The sequence below is a fragment of the Malus sylvestris genome, chromosome 7 (assembly GCF_916048215.2).
Source record: "Malus sylvestris chromosome 7, drMalSylv7.2, whole genome shotgun sequence".
NCBI classification, from domain to species: domain Eukaryota; kingdom Viridiplantae; phylum Streptophyta; class Magnoliopsida; order Rosales; family Rosaceae; genus Malus; species Malus sylvestris.
The window spans coordinates 1,494,447-1,513,166 of record NC_062266.1 but is presented as its reverse complement, the minus strand read 5'-3'; the positions used below and the strand labels follow the sequence as shown (position 1 = coordinate 1,513,166).

At 37.3% G+C, this 18,720-nt stretch overlaps 2 protein-coding genes across 2 annotated transcripts in view; both read right to left on the bottom strand.

Moving 5' to 3' along the window:
- Positions 1-17,697, bottom strand: part of LOC126628888 (disease resistance protein RGA2-like) — an 81,154-nt gene extending 63,457 nt beyond the window's left edge. Inside the window, exon 1 of the mRNA XM_050298749.1 lies at positions 17,381-17,697. Within this exon, the coding sequence (XP_050154706.1) occupies positions 17,381-17,626 (246 nt within the window). The 5' untranslated portion in view covers positions 17,627-17,697. The remainder of the gene's footprint in view (positions 1-17,380) is intronic.
- On the bottom strand, positions 14,660-16,899 carry LOC126628361 (uncharacterized). Its single transcript, XM_050298005.1, has 2 exons — positions 16,613-16,899; positions 14,660-15,757 (listed from the first exon to the last, which is right to left on the bottom strand). Exons 1-2 carry the CDS (start codon positions 16,728-16,730, stop codon positions 14,694-14,696), a joined length of 1,182 nt encoding a protein of 393 aa, XP_050153962.1. The 5' UTR covers positions 16,731-16,899; the 3' UTR covers positions 14,660-14,693.
- Positions 17,698-18,720: the final 1,023 nt, after the last annotated feature.

Below are 18,720 nucleotides of genomic sequence, written 5' to 3'. Positions count from 1 at the left end.
ACTAACTTCTGAATCTTGCCACTGCGGCTGAGGAAGGAACAATTCTTGGCCTTTAGGCCGGTCACGGTAATTATGTTCGTAAAGGTATAAGCACGTCGAATTGGCTCCAAAGTATCGACGTAGAGGGCGACGATAGGGATGACCGTCTTGAGGTAGAGCATAGGTCATGGGAGATGGAGACGGCGTCGACGATGTGGAAGACGCGGACGAGGAGGAAGGCGAGGGAGGAGCATAAAGAAAGGGCGTAGAGGGCGCCGATGAGGATGACCGACTTGAGGTAGGGCAGAGGTCATGCGAGATGTAGACAACGCCGACGAGGCGGAAGACGCGGACGAGGAGGAAGGCGAGGGAGGAGCAGAAGGCCATGTGGGAGAAGGATCGAGAGACTAAGGTCTCGGTGCATGTGTGTGGGATAAGGGATAAGAAAGAAGGATCGAGAGACTGAGGTCTCTGTGTGCGTGTGTGGGCTCTCGAATCTTGGTCTCTGTGTGCGTGTGTGGTGGCGTGTGAGAGTTTCTAACTGTGTGTGTGTGTGTGTGTGTGTGTGTGTGTGTGGTGGCATGTAGAAAAAAAAGCATCCAAATAATTTAAAACCGTGTCTTTGACTCTCTGTCTCTGACTTGACAACTTTTACAACTTTTAACAAGATAAAAAGTAATGGTGGTTTCATCAAGATTCAAAACCGTGTGCCATGCGTGATATTCTTTCACATTCTCAGAGGTGGAGTATTTGATCATCACACATTTTTTTACCCTTCGAAAATTGAAAAACCTCTATTACACCTTTTCGTTTCTTCTTCTTCCTTTAGCCCTTTTAGAGCCATTCCAAAGCCATTCCAGAGCCATTTCAGAGCTTCAAACTGAATAAATGGATCTGCAGCTCACGCCACTCCAAATTAAATGTTAAATACCTTCTTTCTCTCTCATTTATTCATAGACGGCAAGTTGCAGAGGATCGTCGATGTTTTGCTACTACGTACGACATCGAAAGTTCCATATTTGTTACATTTGTGTAATTATTATTTTATTGTTGCTCCACGCAGATTCTATTTGGCCTTTACACAAAGGGTTCCATATTTAAGGTAAGTTTACAAACCTATATTTATATTATTGTAATTTATACAACAACAAAAAAATTTGTGTGGACCCGTGCATGTGATCTAAGAACCAAATAATACTTGCATGTTAATTTTTTGATGTAATTAAGTAATGCTGTATAATTATTCCTTAGAATAATTTTAATATGTTTAATGTTATTTATTATTTTATTATCAAATTGGATTATTATTCATTAATATTAGGTTTTATTATTCCATATTATTTTTATAATTACTTAAATTCTTACAATCATTTTCTTTACTTCCTATTTAATACTTCCTATTTAATTCTTTTGTAAAATAACTTTACTTCCTATTTTCTTTACTTCCTATTTAATATGTTTCCGTCACTACTATATTTTTTGGCCAAAAAATAATTGCCTAATTTCCATGAAAAATAAATATAGGTACGTTTAAGATGTCCAGTGGAGTTATTAAACGTGATTAAGCTTGGGAACATGGAGACCCAATAGATGGAAACAAACATGACACAATTTGCAAATATTGTGGTTGGGTAATGAAGAGTGGCGGAGTGACATGACTTAAGTACCATCTTAGTGGATTAGATCCAGGAAATAATGTCCAACAATGCGATAATGTCCCCCCAGAAGTGAAGGCATTCATCACCACATTATTAAAAAATAAAAAACACCAAAAGGAAAAGAAAACACATGGGCTACGAGGAGAAGTCATTGGCCAAGCGGTTGACAGTGATGATGATGATGACGATGAGGACGAATGTGATGATGACATGAGACCTGAAGAACAACGCAGTTTCAAACAAGCATTACGTGCCTCCAAACAGTCAACATGGGAAAGAGAACACCTTCATAAAATTCCTAATAGAGCACAAGGTTCCGGGACAAGTGGTGGTGCACAAATGAGACGGGGAGCAAGTGCTAGAGAATCACAACCAAAACCACCAATAGCCCCAAGTTTATATAAGTCATCCAAAGCACGTCAAAAGAGTGTTTGGAGTTATTTCACTGGAGGTAATGTGAATGAGGGAATGAGGCGTCTAATTAGCAAGTTCTTTATCTATGAAAATGTCCCTGCTGAGAAGGCATCATCACATCATTTCAAAATTATGGTATTGGGTTGTCAACATGCCGGTGTTGGAGTACAACCTCACATTCCATATGAGGTAAGAAACAAATATTTGGAAATGGAGTATAAAGACATTGGCGGGTATGTTAACAAGTTAAGGTCAAAGTGGGAAACTAGTGGTTGCACAATCATGTGTGACGAATGGACTGGCCCGACCAGATTGTCTATCATAAACTTCATGGTATACTCCAAGAGAAAGACAATTTTTTTGAAGTCTGTTGATGCTTCAGACCATATAAAGAACTACAAGTATATTTACAAATTATTGAGGGATGTAATCATGGATGTGGGAGAGCATAATATTTTCCAAGTCGTGATCGACAACGGTTCTACATTTGTCAAAGCTGGAAAAAAGTTAATGAAGCATCATAATGTATTTTGGACATCATGTGCATCACATTGTATTGATCTCATGTTTGAGGCAATGGGAAAGAGAGAGAATATTGCTACTGTCGTAAAAAGAGCTAGAACGATCACAAATTATATTTACAATCACAGTTGGTTATTGGCAAAGATACGTGAATTTTGCAAAGGAGAAATTTTTCGTCCAGCTACCACTCAATTCGCCACCAACTATATTGCATTAGACAACCTACTTAAGAAGAAAGCAGGGTTGAAGCAACTATTCACTAGTGACGATTGGGCCAACCACAATTTCAGCTGCTCAAATGCAGGTCGTATGGTGGAAAGTATAGTGCTTGATCATGCTTTTTGGACTCAATCAGAACATGTGTGCCAAGTGTTTGAACCTCTTTACAAAGTTTTACGGATCGTTGACACAAAAGTGTATCCTACTATGGGGGCAATATATGAGTTGATGTGTGTAGTGAAGGATGACTTGGAAAGAAAACATGGTGCAAGGTGGGTCATAAAGATAATTGATGACCGATGACATAAAACATTATACCACGATTTGCATGCAACAAGTATAAATTATGTCATAATTTGCAATTCATTTCTTTAGTTGCATAAGTATTATTTTTCTTATTAGAGTATGTGTTTCTTTGAACAACATATTATTTGAATCCTCGATACCAATACAGACCCGGTGTTGGAGATGATGGTACCCTTATACGTGCTGTACATAATGTATACTCTAAATTAGACCCTGCATCACCAGCAGTTGGCCAATTTGGAAATGAGGTACACAATTACTTAAATTATAATAATTACATTGTTGGATTAAACTAACACGATTTATTGAATTTAGCTAACATGGTTTAAAGATGCAAGAAGAACTTTTGGAGAACCAACATCAGTTGTTGCTCGAACAAAAATGTCTCTTAGTGAGTGTAAACATATTTCACTATCAGTTTATAATAGAATTTGTTGGAGTTATTAGGCTTATCAACATTGTTTTTCATTATAGCTAAATGGTGGATCATGTATGGGACTGATACACCAACTGTGAGAAAGTTAGCAATCAAAGTATTATTACAAACAACTTCCTCATCTGCTTGTGAAAGAAATTGGATTACATTTGCACTCATACACACAAAGCAAAGAAATAGGTTGGCTCATAGTAGGTTGGAAAAATTAGTTTATTGCTACTACAATGTGAAGCTTCAAATTCGAGATAAGGAAGCAGAAATAGATCATGTCGACCGTGGTGACCCACTAGATGTGTTTGATATTGTTGCTGAAAATGATGATACAGAGGGTAACTAACTTTATCAATGGATTATACCTTTTCATTTAGATGATGATGAAGGCAACCCAGCTCCCAGAGTTATTGAAGAAGCACGTAATGAAGGGATAAATGTAGACAGAGTATTAGAAAAGGAGGTGAGATCTAGCAGCGCTGACTTTTTGGAAGAACTTTTGCGCCCAAGACCAAGAAACACTGGAATTCCACCTTCTTCCAATCCTACACAACCACAAGATCATGCTGATACTAATGATAGCTCTAGTACAAGATCAGAAGACTCACCTACCACCGGAGGTGGGAATGATGAAGGATATAGTGGAGCTGGAGGTAGTGGTGGATATAGAAACTATGTTAGACCACCTCCCGGATTTATGAGCCCATTCACTGGTGAGGCAAACTTCACGTATGCAACATAGGATGAGGACCATGGCAGTAAGCAAGCAGGACTAGGAATTGGTGCCATAGGGAAGGATTATACTCGTAGAGAAAGAGGCAAGGGGATTTTGTCAAGTCAAGAAGAGAACTCGTTATCTATAACTTCGGACTCTGTTGGAGTGGGAAGTAGTAACTATGGTTATACTCATAACCAACCATTTCCCTACCCTTCATATCCTATTCTTGTTGGGATGGAATCGAGCAACTCATGGAAAGAATCCGAGACTCAATTTTCAAATGATTTTGCTTATGGACAACGTCAACCAATCTCGGATCCATATGGGTGGCATGTTAACAATTACATGCAAAACTATTTTGGGGATTTATCATTTGATGACTACTCTTCACAATACACTTACTCTACACATAGAGATGATGAGATAGTGAAAAATTTGAACCTCATAGGAACTCTATGTGGTACTAAGTCACTCATGTATCTTACCATGCAATGTATAAAGTGTAAAATATTGTACTAATTCATTATATATAAATGATTATGGTGTGTTTAAACTTCTTTCATTAATTCCTACATATTTTCTACACTCACAATATTTGCCAGCTCGCTATATAATCAACTTAAATCAGTTAAATCCATCATGCAATGCATTTCCTTCCAATTTTTTGTGATAAACTAATAGATAATTGACTAAATAAACATCCTGCAAAGTTTCAATAAAAATTTCCAAGTTTTTCTTACAATTCCGTGGTTTTTATTCAATTTTTATCGATATCGATAATATCCCGATATTTCCATCGAAATTTCTGTGTTTTTGGACTACCGATATTTCCGATATCATCGATATTTTATACCTGCGCTCTACCTCAAGATGGTCATCCCCATCGGCGCCCTCTACGCCCTTTCCTTCTGCTCCTCCCTCGCCTTCCTCCTCGTCCGCGTCTTCCGCCTCGTCGACGCCATCTCCATCTCCCGTGACCTCTGCTCTACCTGAAGACGGTCATCCCCATCGGGGCCCTCTACGCCCTTTCCCTCTGGTTCTCCAATTCCGCCTACATCTTCCTATCCGTCTCCTTCATCCAGATGCTCAAGGCCCTCATACCCGTCGCCGTCTACTCCATCGACGTTGCCTTCAAGAAGGATGCGATAATATCGCGAAATATTGATATTATCGCGATATTATCTCAATATTTTGACGATAATCAAGTGGATATGTGTTGAAATATCGGATTCTCACAAAAACGATAATATCGGCGATATTTCGCCGATATTATCGATATTTTAGACGTTGATGTGGAGGCAAAATAGGAAGCATACTGTTTAACAGTGTTTTAGGCAAAAATGTGTTTATAATATATATATATATATATTGTTGCAGTCATATTTAGAATATGAATGTGTTTGTGTAAATCCTAGGGAATATGGGAATGTATCTTATATTCCTATTAGGACTAGATTACCTATTAAATGTTGTAATCCTAAAGGGAAAGGTCTTACCCTTTCTACTACTATAAATAAAGACACAATGGGGTGAATCAAACACACCTCACAATTAAATCAATCTCTCTTCTCCCTAAAGCTTGCCGCACCCCTCTCTCTCTCACCCTAGATCGCTCAATCAAATAGGCCTACAACATATATATATATATATCTGCTTTCATATCGTAATCTTTTTACTATTCTTTGTGTATAATTATGTCACTTATACGTTATAACGTGACAAAAGTTGTTTCGCATCTAATATATCAATATATATTAAAAAGAAATATTTAAAGAGAGCTGGAACCCAGTCGAAGCTGGGGGGCTATGCCCTCACGCCCATATTATATTACTTGAAGAAAAAAAAAACATACAATAGGAGAACATAGTACCAAATTCTAGATGATCAAAGGCAAAATCATATACAACCACTCAAAGTAGTCAACATGGGCATCACATATTGAACCAAAAAGGATGGCGCCCCATTCACTGCATATGAGACTATATAATTGAAAAGAAGGAAATTACATCAACAAAAAAAATAAAATGAAGTTAGTGGGTGAGAAAGCAAAAATGTGGACGACGAAATCTTTGCTCCATATTGCATGTCATCTTAAAAGAAAAATAAAATGTTGGTGATGATGAATGAAGAATAAAATTAAGAAACGAGATTCGCATTTTGAATATTTCATAGTTTATACTGAATTAGGCAACTGTAAATTCAAACAAGTTAGAAAACGCACCTTAAATAATTTGAATGTTTGGGATGTGAGCAATCTTAGGCCAGTCCTCACCTGTTTCTTTCTAGCATCTTTCGGGCAATCCCAAATTTGCAATGTATTTAAACAAGGGAATCCACAAATCCCTTCTGGCAGCGATGCCAAATTATAGCAATTACTAATTCGAAGTTGTTGTAGTGACGTGAGATTGCTTATTTCTTCTGGTAGTGATGCCAAGTTCGGGCACTTTCCAGTGGAAAGCGATTGGAGTGATGTGAGGTTGCCCATCTATTCCGACGTTATACATTCTAAATCCTCAATTCCATCAAGTGACAAATGCGTTAATTTGGAGAGGTGAGGGGAAGAAGAAGAGGCAGAAACATCAACATCAACATCAACACCAACATCATGTGTAATGTCAAATGCTCCTCTAACAAACAAGGAATGAACAGCCCTTGAGCTGGGTCTACTGAGATATAATGTATGCACATTCGGATACAGAGGCATGGAAGTTAGATTAGGACAATAAAAGATGCTCAATGTAGAAAGACAGGGAAATGAAGGCAACGGGAACGGCAGATTTTCCGTTGATGAAGAAGAAGCACAGTTATGAGTGTGCGCCCTCCACCATCCCTTCAGAACAGGGCAATTTTCTATGCGGAGTTTCTCCAGGGAGGGAAAGAATGACGTCCTCACCATCTCATCACTCATACTATTATTGCTCTCATTGTCTGATATGTACTCCAACTTCGTCAACCTTTCAAGTTTAAGAGACTTAAGGAATGGGAAATGATCCAAGGGTGGAAGATGTTGGCATCTCTCACAGGAAGCCAACGTGAGATTAACAATATTAATGAGAGAAGAAAACCAACTCGCAAACCTCACACCACCATAATACCGCACGGTCAACTCCTTTAGATTAGAATGGGGTTGCAATACTTCCATTGACATTATAATATCCTCCTCATCAACTGCGTTTACATCTTCTCTTTTTTTCCAATACAAACCCAACGAACAGAGATGTTGCTTCTCCTTCAGAAGTGCACCACCATTTGATTCTGACTTCACATCTTTCTTGTGGCCCAAATTTCTAATAACTAACTTTCTCTTTAATTCCTTAAGCCTCCCCAGTTCACCAAGACCAGCACTGTCCCTCAACAAGGAATTGCTTTTGCTTAAAACAAATCTATCCAATGTACAAAGACCGTTCAACTCACCAAGTCCACGTGGCATTCGAGTCAAATGAGAACAGCCTTCCAAGATGAGATGCCTTAAGTTGATCATTTTTTTAATGTCTCTAGGCAATTCCACAAGCTTCCGACATCCTGTGAGATCTAGTGTTTCCAAATTCGAAAGTCCAACTATCCAATCTGGAAGTCTTTCGATGGGATTATCACTAAGATCAAGATATCTCAAATGTTTCATTTTTTTAAGACAATTAGGTAATGTTGTAATTCCTAATGTATTAAGACTCAACATACGTAATGACTTAAAATTTGAAACAATTGTAGCACAAAACGAATTACATAATGACCCATCTCTATCAATCCAATACTTTTGGCAAGGAAAAAGAAAAGTTCGTATCTTGTTTGCTTTTAGCAAAGACGTTGGCACTTTCCATCTATACAAATCAATACTAAAATTGAAAGATACGTGACGAAGCTTTTCATGAAAGTTCTTTCGGTCCAGATCAACTACGACGCTTCCGACCCCCGACACTAAGATTGCAAGTTCATTCATGAGATCGTGCATTTTACAACTTTCTATTATACCAAACTCGTCTATTTTTTCTTCTTGAAAAAATGATCTGCGCAACAATTCCTTGTAATATTCAAACGCAACATCCTCCAAACACTCGTTTTCGTCAGATGACTTAATGAACCCTTGCGCCACCCAAAGTTTAATCAATCTCTGCACATAGATCTCATAATCAGGTGGGAACAAGCTACAATAAGCAAAACAATGCTTCAAATGTGATGGGAGCACATCATAACTCAATTTAAGTGTTGGTAAAATTTCATTTTCTTTTTGGCTTATTTTTGAAAGTTTCTTTTCTTTGAAATTCAACCATTCTCTTTCATGATGTTTGGTGCGCAACATCCCACCTATCGTCCTTATAGCGAGTGGAACTCTCTGACATTTTCTTGCAACCTCCATCCCAACTTCCTTAATTGTTGAATTCTCTGGCTCTTTTCCATCTATAAAAGCAATTTCCTTGAATAAAGACCAACTTTGCTTTTCATCCAAGCCCCTTAAGGTGTATGATTTAGCTGTGTCTGATGTCGTCGCAACGATTTCACTACAAGTGGTTATTAGGATTCTACTACCATTTCCACCACCCATTAACAAGTACTTCAAGCTAAGCCATTTCTCTCGCTCCTCATTCCACACATCATCCAGCACAAGTAGGTACTTCTTCCCATCTACTTTTCTCCCAAGTTCATTTTGCAACTGCTCTATCCCATTATGTTCGGATTGAAGGATTTTCTTAACAACTATGTCCAACTCAAATACATTAGAGACACATGACCATATTTTCAACTCAAAATGATTTTGAATCATCTCATCATCGAATATGAGTTGGGCAAGTGCAGTTTTCCCCAATCCTCCAATTCCAATTATGGAAATAGTTGACACATTCTCAGTTGAGATGGGATCCAACAAGAGTTGGATAATTGCCTTTTTATCTTTATCTCTCCCTATAATAATATTTTCTTTAGGGACAAATGAGTGAGTGACCCTCTCTCTCCTTTTAAATCGTGTATCTTCACGATCTACTTCTAAGTGAAAGGTTCTACGAGATGCAACCTCATGAAGCCTCTCGTTAATATCTTTTATCTTATGACCCATCTTCAGCCCAAAAACAAGTTGATTTAAGCTAGAAAATAAAAGGTGCACCTGTAAGAATTTGAGGAGACATAATCATTATTTCGATAAAACGGTATTAATTAAGTTAATAGAGTTTTGTAACGGTAGGTTATATGAAACATTCTACAATAAAACTGTATTAATTAAGTTAATAGAGTTTTGTAACGGTAGGTTATATGAAACATTCAAAACAATAATGTAGAAGATTTATGACTTTGGATCCAGTTTGACTCAACCATATTAGTTTTCATTTTTTTTATTTTATAAAATCTCTTGATTTTGAAAATTCCTTAATTTATGGACTTCAAATTTTATAATAAATTATTCCTTAGAAAGTATAAAAGACACAATAAATAGTAAAATTTGAAGCCAACAGAACATTAATCTACTAATAATCAAGTGGTACATTCTAAACACATAAAAACAATGTACACATATAATTGGGTCCTCATAGACACGAATCCATATAATTGTTATATATATATATATATGAGTACATTTTGCATAGAAATGGGTCAATGAGACTAAAAAATGCATTCAACTCAGACCAAAAAAAAAAAAAAAAAAAAAAAAAAAACAATTGCAATTTGTTCCCATTACATTGATACGGATGATATAATAGTAGTTACTTGTTAAAAGAATGTACCCATACAATTGCCATATATAATTATGGTACAATTCCAACATCCTCCCAAAAGAAAATTGTTTTAATATGTGTGTACCCCTAATTTTTTTTTTTTTTTATAAAAAGAATGCACCTGTATAATTAGATGAGTACAATTATATATAAGTTGCAAAAGAATGTACTCATTTTGATTGAAAGAAAAAAAAGTATCCATATGCGCTCTAGCAAATATAATATACTCATGATTAGGATAAAATATGGAGTAAATTCAGCCTAAAGAAATTCATATTTAAATTTCAAATTAAAAGGATTCTAGGGATATCAAGCCGCAATAAAATTCCTTAAATTGTGTAAATAATCATTTATCCTAAACAGAAATGACATAAAGGGAAATTAATAAATGAGTTTTTTAAAATTAAAAAAGAAAGAAAGAAAAAGGAAAATCTGACATGAAATTTGATTAATTTTAAGAATTTGATGTGGACATAAGTAACAGGACTTCAATAAAAAATTTAAAATCTGTTATAAATAGGCAAAATTTATAGAGAGATAACCTTTACTCGGTGAAGGAACGAAGCAGTTGCAGAGTAATATACCGACACAAGCTGTTGCAGAGGAAGTAATGTATATTATTGCTATTAGATATATTTCTCTTTTCTTTCTTCTTCTCATTCACTCTTCTTTGCACAATTGAAGTGCTCTATTTATAGAGCTACTTCAATGGAAAATTACAAAACATTACTATTTAGCTTATGAGTATATAGTATACACATGTGATACTTTACTATACACATTACTATACACATGTGGGCAAACATACCCATTATTTACAACACTCCCCCTTGGATGCCCACATATCAACATCAGTTGCCTCATTAAAACCTTGCTTGGAAAAACCCTGTGGGAAAAAACCATAGCGAAGGAAAAAGAGTACAACTATACCTGGATGGTGTTGAGCATGCTTAGGTTGCCTCGTTAAAACCTTGATAGGAAAAACCCAGTGGGAAAAATCCTAAGCGAAGGAAAAAGAGTACAACATGCATGTATCATGGATGCTCCCCCTGAATTGTATCTCCCTCTGATTCCGCATTCTTCAAATCTGTAAGCCGACGTAATCCGATTCCCTGTACCAACTTCTGAAATGTGCACTTTGGTAGAGATTTGGTGAACAAGTCTGCTAAATTTTCATTAGAACGGATTTGTCTGACTTCAATAACTTTAGCCTTCTGAAGCTCATGTGCGCTGAAAAATCTTGGAGATATGTGTTTAGTCTTATCACCTTTGATAAATCCTTCCTTCATCTGGGCGACACAGGCTGCATTATCTTCATGGATGACAGTTGGAGTGTCTGTCTTTGAAGGTAGACCACATGAATTCCGGATGTGATGGATCATTAATCTTAACCAAGAACATTCACGACTTGCTTCATGTAAAGCAATTATTTCCGAATGATTGGAAGATGTTGCAACTAGCGTTTGCTTTGTTGATCGCCATGAAATTGCAGTATCTCCATTAGTGAACACATATCCATTTTGTGAGCGGGCTTTATGCGGATCGGAGAGAAAACCAGCATCTGCGTATCCAACAAGGATTTGTTCATTTGTGGGCTTGTCTGAGTAGAAGAGACCCATATCTGTTGTCCCACGAAGGTATCGTAGAACATCTTTGACTCCTTTCCAATGACGAATTGTTGGAGCAGAGCTATACCTGGCTAACAAGTTAACTGAAAAAGCTATATCTGGTCTAGTACATTGTGCTAAATACAATAAAGCACCTATTGCGCTCAAATATGGTACTTCTGGACCAAGGACCAGTTCATCATCTTCTTTTGGACGAAATGGATCTTTCTTAATGTCCAAAGAACGAACGACCATTGAGGTGCTAAGTGGATAAGCCTTGTCCATGCCAAATCGCTTCAGTATTTTTTCAATGTAAGCTGATTGATGGACCAAAATTCCACTAACACAATGCTCGATCTGCAGGCCTAGACAATATTTGGTTTTCCCAAGGTCTTTCATTTCAAATTCGCTTTTCAGATATTCAGCAGTTTTGTTGAGCTCTTCAGGGGTTCCAACTAGGTTCATATCATCGACATATACTGCCACTATAGCAAATCCAGTATTTGATTTCTTAATGAACACACAAGGGCAGATGACATTGTTGGCATATCCTTCTTTAATCAAATACTCACTGAGACGATTATACCACATTCGCCCAGATTGTTTTAGCCCATATAGTGATCGCCTTAATTTGATTGAGAACATACCCCGTGGTTTGTTAGTTGCTTCAGGCAACTTAAGTCCTTCTGGGACTTTCATATATATGTCAGTATCTAATTCTCCATATAGATACGCGGTGATGACATCCATAAGTCGCATGTCAAGTTTTTCTGAAATCACCAAACTTATTAAGTAACGGAACGTAATTGTGTCCATTACAGGAGAGTATGTCTCTTCATAATCAACTCCAGGTCTTTGTGAAAAACCTTGTGCAACGAGTCGTGCTTTATATCTTGCAATCTCGTTTTTTTCGTTGCGTTTCCTTGTGAACACCCATTTGTAACCTACGGGGTTTACATCAGTTGGGGTTTGGACTACTGGTCCAAAAACACTTCGCCTTTCCAAGGAATTTAATTCTGCCTGGATTGCATCTTTCCACTTAGGCCAATCTTGTCTCTGTTTGCATTCATCAACAGAGCGGGGCTCAATATCATCACTTAATATAATTTCAGTGGCTATTGCAAATGCAAACATGTCATCGATGATTATTTCATTTCGATCCCACAATTCATTAGTACATGCATAATTTATGGATATTTCTTTGCTTTCATGTACTTCTGTCTCTTCAGGGACATATGTCTCATCAAGGACATTTTCTTTTTCTGGAAGTACAGAGTCACGAATTGTGGATTTATCATTCAATTCCTTTTCTTGAATGATATCATTTGGGTTCAATTGGGCCCTCATCTTTCTCTTTCGAGGGGCTGAATCTTTTGAACCTGGGGGTCTACCACGCTTCAGGCGTGCACTGGATGAATCATTCGCTGCCACTTTATTTTGTCCAACAGGGACATCAATTCTTGCAGGTGCGTTTGCAGCCGGTATATATGACTGTGTCACTTTCGAAGCATCATTAAATGCATCTGGCATTTGATTAGCAATACCTTGAAGATGAACGATCCTTTTCACTTCATTTTCACATTGAGTGCTTCTTGGATCAAAATGAGATAAGGTGGGAACAACCCATGTTAGCTCTTGTCGTTCTTCTGGAACGGTCTTTTCTCCCCCTAACGACGGGAAAACTATCTCATCAAAATGACAATCAGCAAAACGAGCTGTAAACACATCACCAGTCAAAGGTTCCAAATATCTAATGATAGATGGTGAATCAAAACCCACATAAATTCCCAATCTGCGCTGAGGTCCCATTTTAGTTCGTTGTGGTGGTGCAATAGGCACATAAACAGTACAACCAAAAACTCGTAAATGTGAAATATTTGGCTGATGTCCAAACACGAGTTGTATTGATGAGTATTGGTGGTTGGCTATGGGTCTCAATCTAACCAATGATGCAGCATGTAATATGGCATGTCCCCATGTAGAAACTGGCAATTTTGTTTTCATGAGCAGAGTGCGGGCTATTAATTGAAGCCGCTTGATAAATGCCTCTGCTAAACCATTTTGAGTATGGACATGAGGAACAGGGTGTTCAACATTAATGCCCAGTGCCATACAGTAATCATCAAAGGTTTGAGACGTAAATTCACCAGCGTTATCAAGTCGAATGGACTTAATGGGATGATCTGGGAACTGTGCTCGCAACTTAATTATCTGAGCAAGAAGTCTCGCAAAAGCTACATTTCGAGTAGACAATAGGCAAACATGTGACCATCGGGTAGATGCATCAACCAAAACCATAAAATATCGAAATGGTCCACAAGTTGGTTGAATAGGTCCACAAATATCCCCTTGAATTCTTTGCAAAAATGATGGGGATTCATCATCAACCTTTAGTTGTGATGGTCTAATTACCAACTTCCCTTGGGAACAAGCCTTGCAAGGATTATCATTCGAGACATTAATGTGTTTGCTCAGTAATGGATGTCCATTAGAGTTGGTAATGATTCTACGCATCATGGTAGATCCTGGATGACCTAGACGGTCATGCCAAAGCATATAAACCCTTGAATCAATGAACTTCTGGTTCATGACAGTATATGCCTCAACTGTCTTTATGTATGTACAATACAATCCACTCGATAAACCATGCAACTTCTCCAATATACGCTTCTGGGTATCATTGGAGGTAATGCATAAATATTCCACATTTTCTACACTTTTCGTTTCAAGGTGGTATCCATTTAAACGTATGTCTTTAAAACTCAACAAATTTCGAATGGACTGAGTAGCATATAATGCATTCTTTATAGACAATATTGTTCCATTTGGTAACATAATCTGGGCTTTTCCTGAGCCTTCAATTACATCTGATGGTCCTGATATTGTTGTTACCTTTACTTTTGCAAGTACCAAATTCGAGAAATACTTTCGGTCTCGAAGTATTGAATGCGTGGTTGCGCTATCTGCAAGACAAAAGTCTCCGCCATTGATCTTGTTTTGAGAATAACCATAATTTTTATCCATGATCTCTGAGTAAAGAAAAAGCAGTTTATTCATACTGGAATACTACTTTTATTGAATTGAAAATGCGAGCATTAAACCATAGGTACAAATAACATGAGTACATTAAACATAAATAATTCAATCGGACCCATAAACTTCATTCCCTCTTTCATTAATAAAGTCTGTAGCATCCAGGTGGGTTGTGTTTAACTGTCCTGATAAATTGGTCACTGGATCAGGGGTTTCCATTGGTTTAGCCTGGTCAAGGAAATTGATCTCGACACCCTTTTCCTTGAAGGAGGCTTGATATAGTTCCACCAGATGCTTTGGGGTGCGACAAGTACGCGCCCAATGTCCGTTGCCACCACACCTATGGCAACCTCCTTCATGACTTCTAGGAGTGTTCACATGAGCTTTTCCTTTCTGGCGATTGGTATTTTTAAAGCTCGGGCCTGGATTATACCTTGGAACCTGGTTGTGAAACTGGACACCATGGTTCTTGCTTTTCCCTTTCCACCGACCTTGCTTGTGGCCACGTCCTCGTTTGTAATTATTGCCACGAGAGGATATGGTATTCCTTTCAAGGGAAGCAACATTCACTTCTGGGAACGGTGCTGATCCAGTAGGTCGGGAATTATGGTTTTTCATGAGAAGCTCATTGTTCTGTTCAGCTACCAGGAGCACAGATATCAGCTGGTTGTATTCAGTAAAGCCTCGCGCTCTATACTGTTGTTGCAGTACCATGTTAGAGGCGTGGAATGTACTGAAAGTCTTTTCCAATAACATCTCCTCAGTGATAGTATCCCCACAGAGTTTCATCTGAGAGGTAATTCTGAACAACGCCGAATTGTACTCAGCCACTGATTTGAAATCCTGGATCCTCAGGTGTGTCCAGTCATAGCGAGCTTTTGGAAGAATCACCGTTGTCTGGTGATTGTATCTGCTTCTCAAGGCATTCCAAAGGGCTAGCGGATCTTCAACCGTTAAGTACTCGCTCTTTAGTGCCTCATCAAGATGACGGCGAATAAAAATCATGGCCTTTGCCCGATCTTGAGAGGATGAGCTGCTTTCTTCCTTGATGGTATCTCTAAGATTTGCTGCTTCCAGATGAATCTTGGTATCCAGTACCCATGTAAGGTAATTCTTTCCAGTAATGTCCAGGGCAGCAAAATCAAGCTTTGCCAAGTTTGCCATTTTCTTTTCTGAAAGAAAAATGAGGTGTGTAAGAACTTGCAATAATATGTGTATTGGAGAAATATATTGTTAGAACTTCTGGTTCTTACAAATTTTTGATCTTCAGGCCAAAATGATAAGTACTCGAAACTTCAGGCTCGAGATTTACACAATTAATGAGAATGGCAATTGTACCGCACCATTCTCATCGAAATAAGTATAGGATGGGTGATTATTCCGCACTACTTTAAACAGCAGGAAAATTTAAATATGTAGAGCAAGGTGGACGATTATACCGCACCACCTAAAATTGCGATAAAATTAAATATGCAAAGCAGGGTGGACGATTATACCGCACCACCTAAAATTGCGATAAAATTAAATATGCAAAGCAGGGTGGACAATTATACCGCACCACCTAAAATTGCGATAAAATTAAATATGTAAAGCAGGGTGGGTGATTATTTCACACCACCTAAAATTGCGATAAAATTAAATAACGGGAAAATTTAAATATGCAGGATAGAGCGGGCGATTATACTGCTCCACTTAAAATTTGCAGTAAAATTAGATCTGCAGTCCAAGATAGGCGATAGAACCGCACAATCTTGGATTGCATAAATAATCAGTGGGTTAGTAGTCAATATCTACACCAAACAAGAAATCAAAGATATAAGTGACTGTTAGTTGGAGAACTAGAAGTAAACATGGTGCAAACAGTTCTTCGCGAGGGTATACCCAGCAATTGAGGGAGAGGAAGAAGAAGAACAGTAAAAACCTTAGAGGAAACATTTTTTTTTTCTTTCGGTGAAAGGAAATGAGAAATTATTAGAGAGTCGTGCTGATAACGTGTTATAAATAGGCAAAATTTATAGAGAGATAACCTTTACTCGGTGAAGGAACGAAGCAGTTGCAGAGTAATATACCGACACAAGCTGTTGCAGAGGAAGTAATGTATATTATTGCTATTAGATATATTTCTCTTTTCTTTCTTCTTCTCATTCACTCTTCTTTGCACAATTGAAGTGCTCTATTTATAGAGCTACTTCAATGGAAAATTACAAAACATTACTATTTAGCTTATGAGTATATAGTATACACATGTGATACTTTACTATACACATTACTATACACATGTGGGCAAACATACCCATTATTTACAACAAAATCAATAATATTTCAATAAAAAAAACATTTGTGACTAGGAACCGATCCTAATTATTCCTTTATGGCCCATCTTTTACCCCCAAAAGACATTGATTTGAGATAGAAAATAAAAGGTTCACGTAAGAATTTGAGTAGAAAATCATTATTTCAATAGAGCTATATTAATTAATTAAGTTAACAAAGTTTTGTAACGATGAGTTATATACGAAACATTCAAAATAAAAATGTAGAGGACTTGTTGTAGTTAATTATGAGTTATTGAGAGACATATTGTATTCCTAATAGGTGGATATCAATAGGCTATGTGACTATAAAATGTTCTACGAGATTCAGCCGCTCTAAGCTTCTTGTTAATATCTTTTATCTAATGATCCATTTTTTGCCTAAAAACAAGTTGATTTGAGCTAGGGAACAAGAGACGTACCTTTTTTTAACAACTTTGTATTGCCACACATAACTTGTCTCCGCTGAACTTCAGCATTAACCTCATCGAGCACATCATCGGCTTCATAAACTGCATCTTCTACGCTTTGGAGCCATAATTTAACTTCATTATTGTTGGCTTGCTTTTGCTCAGCGTCAAGAAGAACAATTTGGAATCCAACAACTGTCTCCTTAAGCTTCTGGAGCTCATCTTTGACACCCCAAACCAATCCAATCTCTTGGAAAGCAAGGGAGGCTAGCCTCTGGGTGATCCGTCCTGCAATGTTGAAGAGAACTCCTTCCGCCATTTCTTAGATTCAAGACAAGCAAAAACACATGCAATGTCAATTAAACGAGAATATGGTTTTGCGTAGTGAAAAATGTATCCTCCTTCTCGTCTTTATATGCCCTTCTCATCCGGCAATCCGTGCACCATTCCATGTATAAAATATAAACAAATACTTGTAAATATGTACTGCTCTTCTATGTAATTGAAAGTTTGACTTTTGGAGCCATTTGCAATTTTATAGCTATCTTCAGTACTAATATTTGGATTTGGATCCCATCTGAATTCAAATTGTGCGGATCTTAGAGATTTTTATATTTTAGCCGTTCATGGTATATCGTACGGTTAGAAATTATTTTAAATTAAAATTAAACATAAATAATACCTAATTAAAACTGATCGTACTATCTACAATAAACAATTAGAATGTAAAAACTCCTAAAATTCCCCAAAATAAAATCCGTAAAGCATCCTCAGCGTCAGCCCTAATATTTCATCTATTCTCACAAATTATAGCCGTTGGTTCACTTTCCTTTTCATTTCGTCCACTTTTGTGTTCCCATGACCACGTGGCCACCCCATAAATCCAGCTCCCCCGTGTTCTCTCTCCCACTCCCGGGGGGCCCACACGCTACTATAAAATCAAAACAATGACTTGTGAATATATTACTGCTGGTCTTTATAATTGAAAGTTGACTTTTAATGCCAACTGGGTCCTTCACATTGTGTTGGTATTTTTCAATTCCATTTTTCGAACTTTGGTTCCCGTAGAAAATTAAAATTTAGACCAAATTAGATTAACTATCGTCGTGGTCATAAGCAAGGTTCTAAAAAACGCTAGGCGCTAGTCGGGCGGTGGGCTAGCGCCTAGCGCCTAGGCGGCTAGGCGGGGTCTAGGCGGACGCCTAGACGGCCTAGGCGGATTTAGGTAAATTTATGATATATTATATAAATTAATTAAATTTACTAGATAAAATGTAAATAATTATTGACTAATATACTATTTCTCATAGAATAACATACATATATGAATGTTTTATGTACATATATGAAATGCTTGCCTAGGAAAAAAAAACAAAATATTATCTAAATAATTTATAATTTATATAAAATATA

Bases quoted from the DNA above. Each gene is read 5' to 3' on its own strand.
- LOC126628361 (XM_050298005.1), bottom strand. From the start codon at position 16,730: ATGAGAAGAAGAAAGAAAAGAGAAATATATCTAATAGCAATAATATAC. The intron at 15,758-16,612 runs GTTATCTCTCTA...TTTTTCTTTCAG, and splicing joins CGTTCCTTCACCGAGTAAAG to AAAAGAAAATGGCAAACTTG.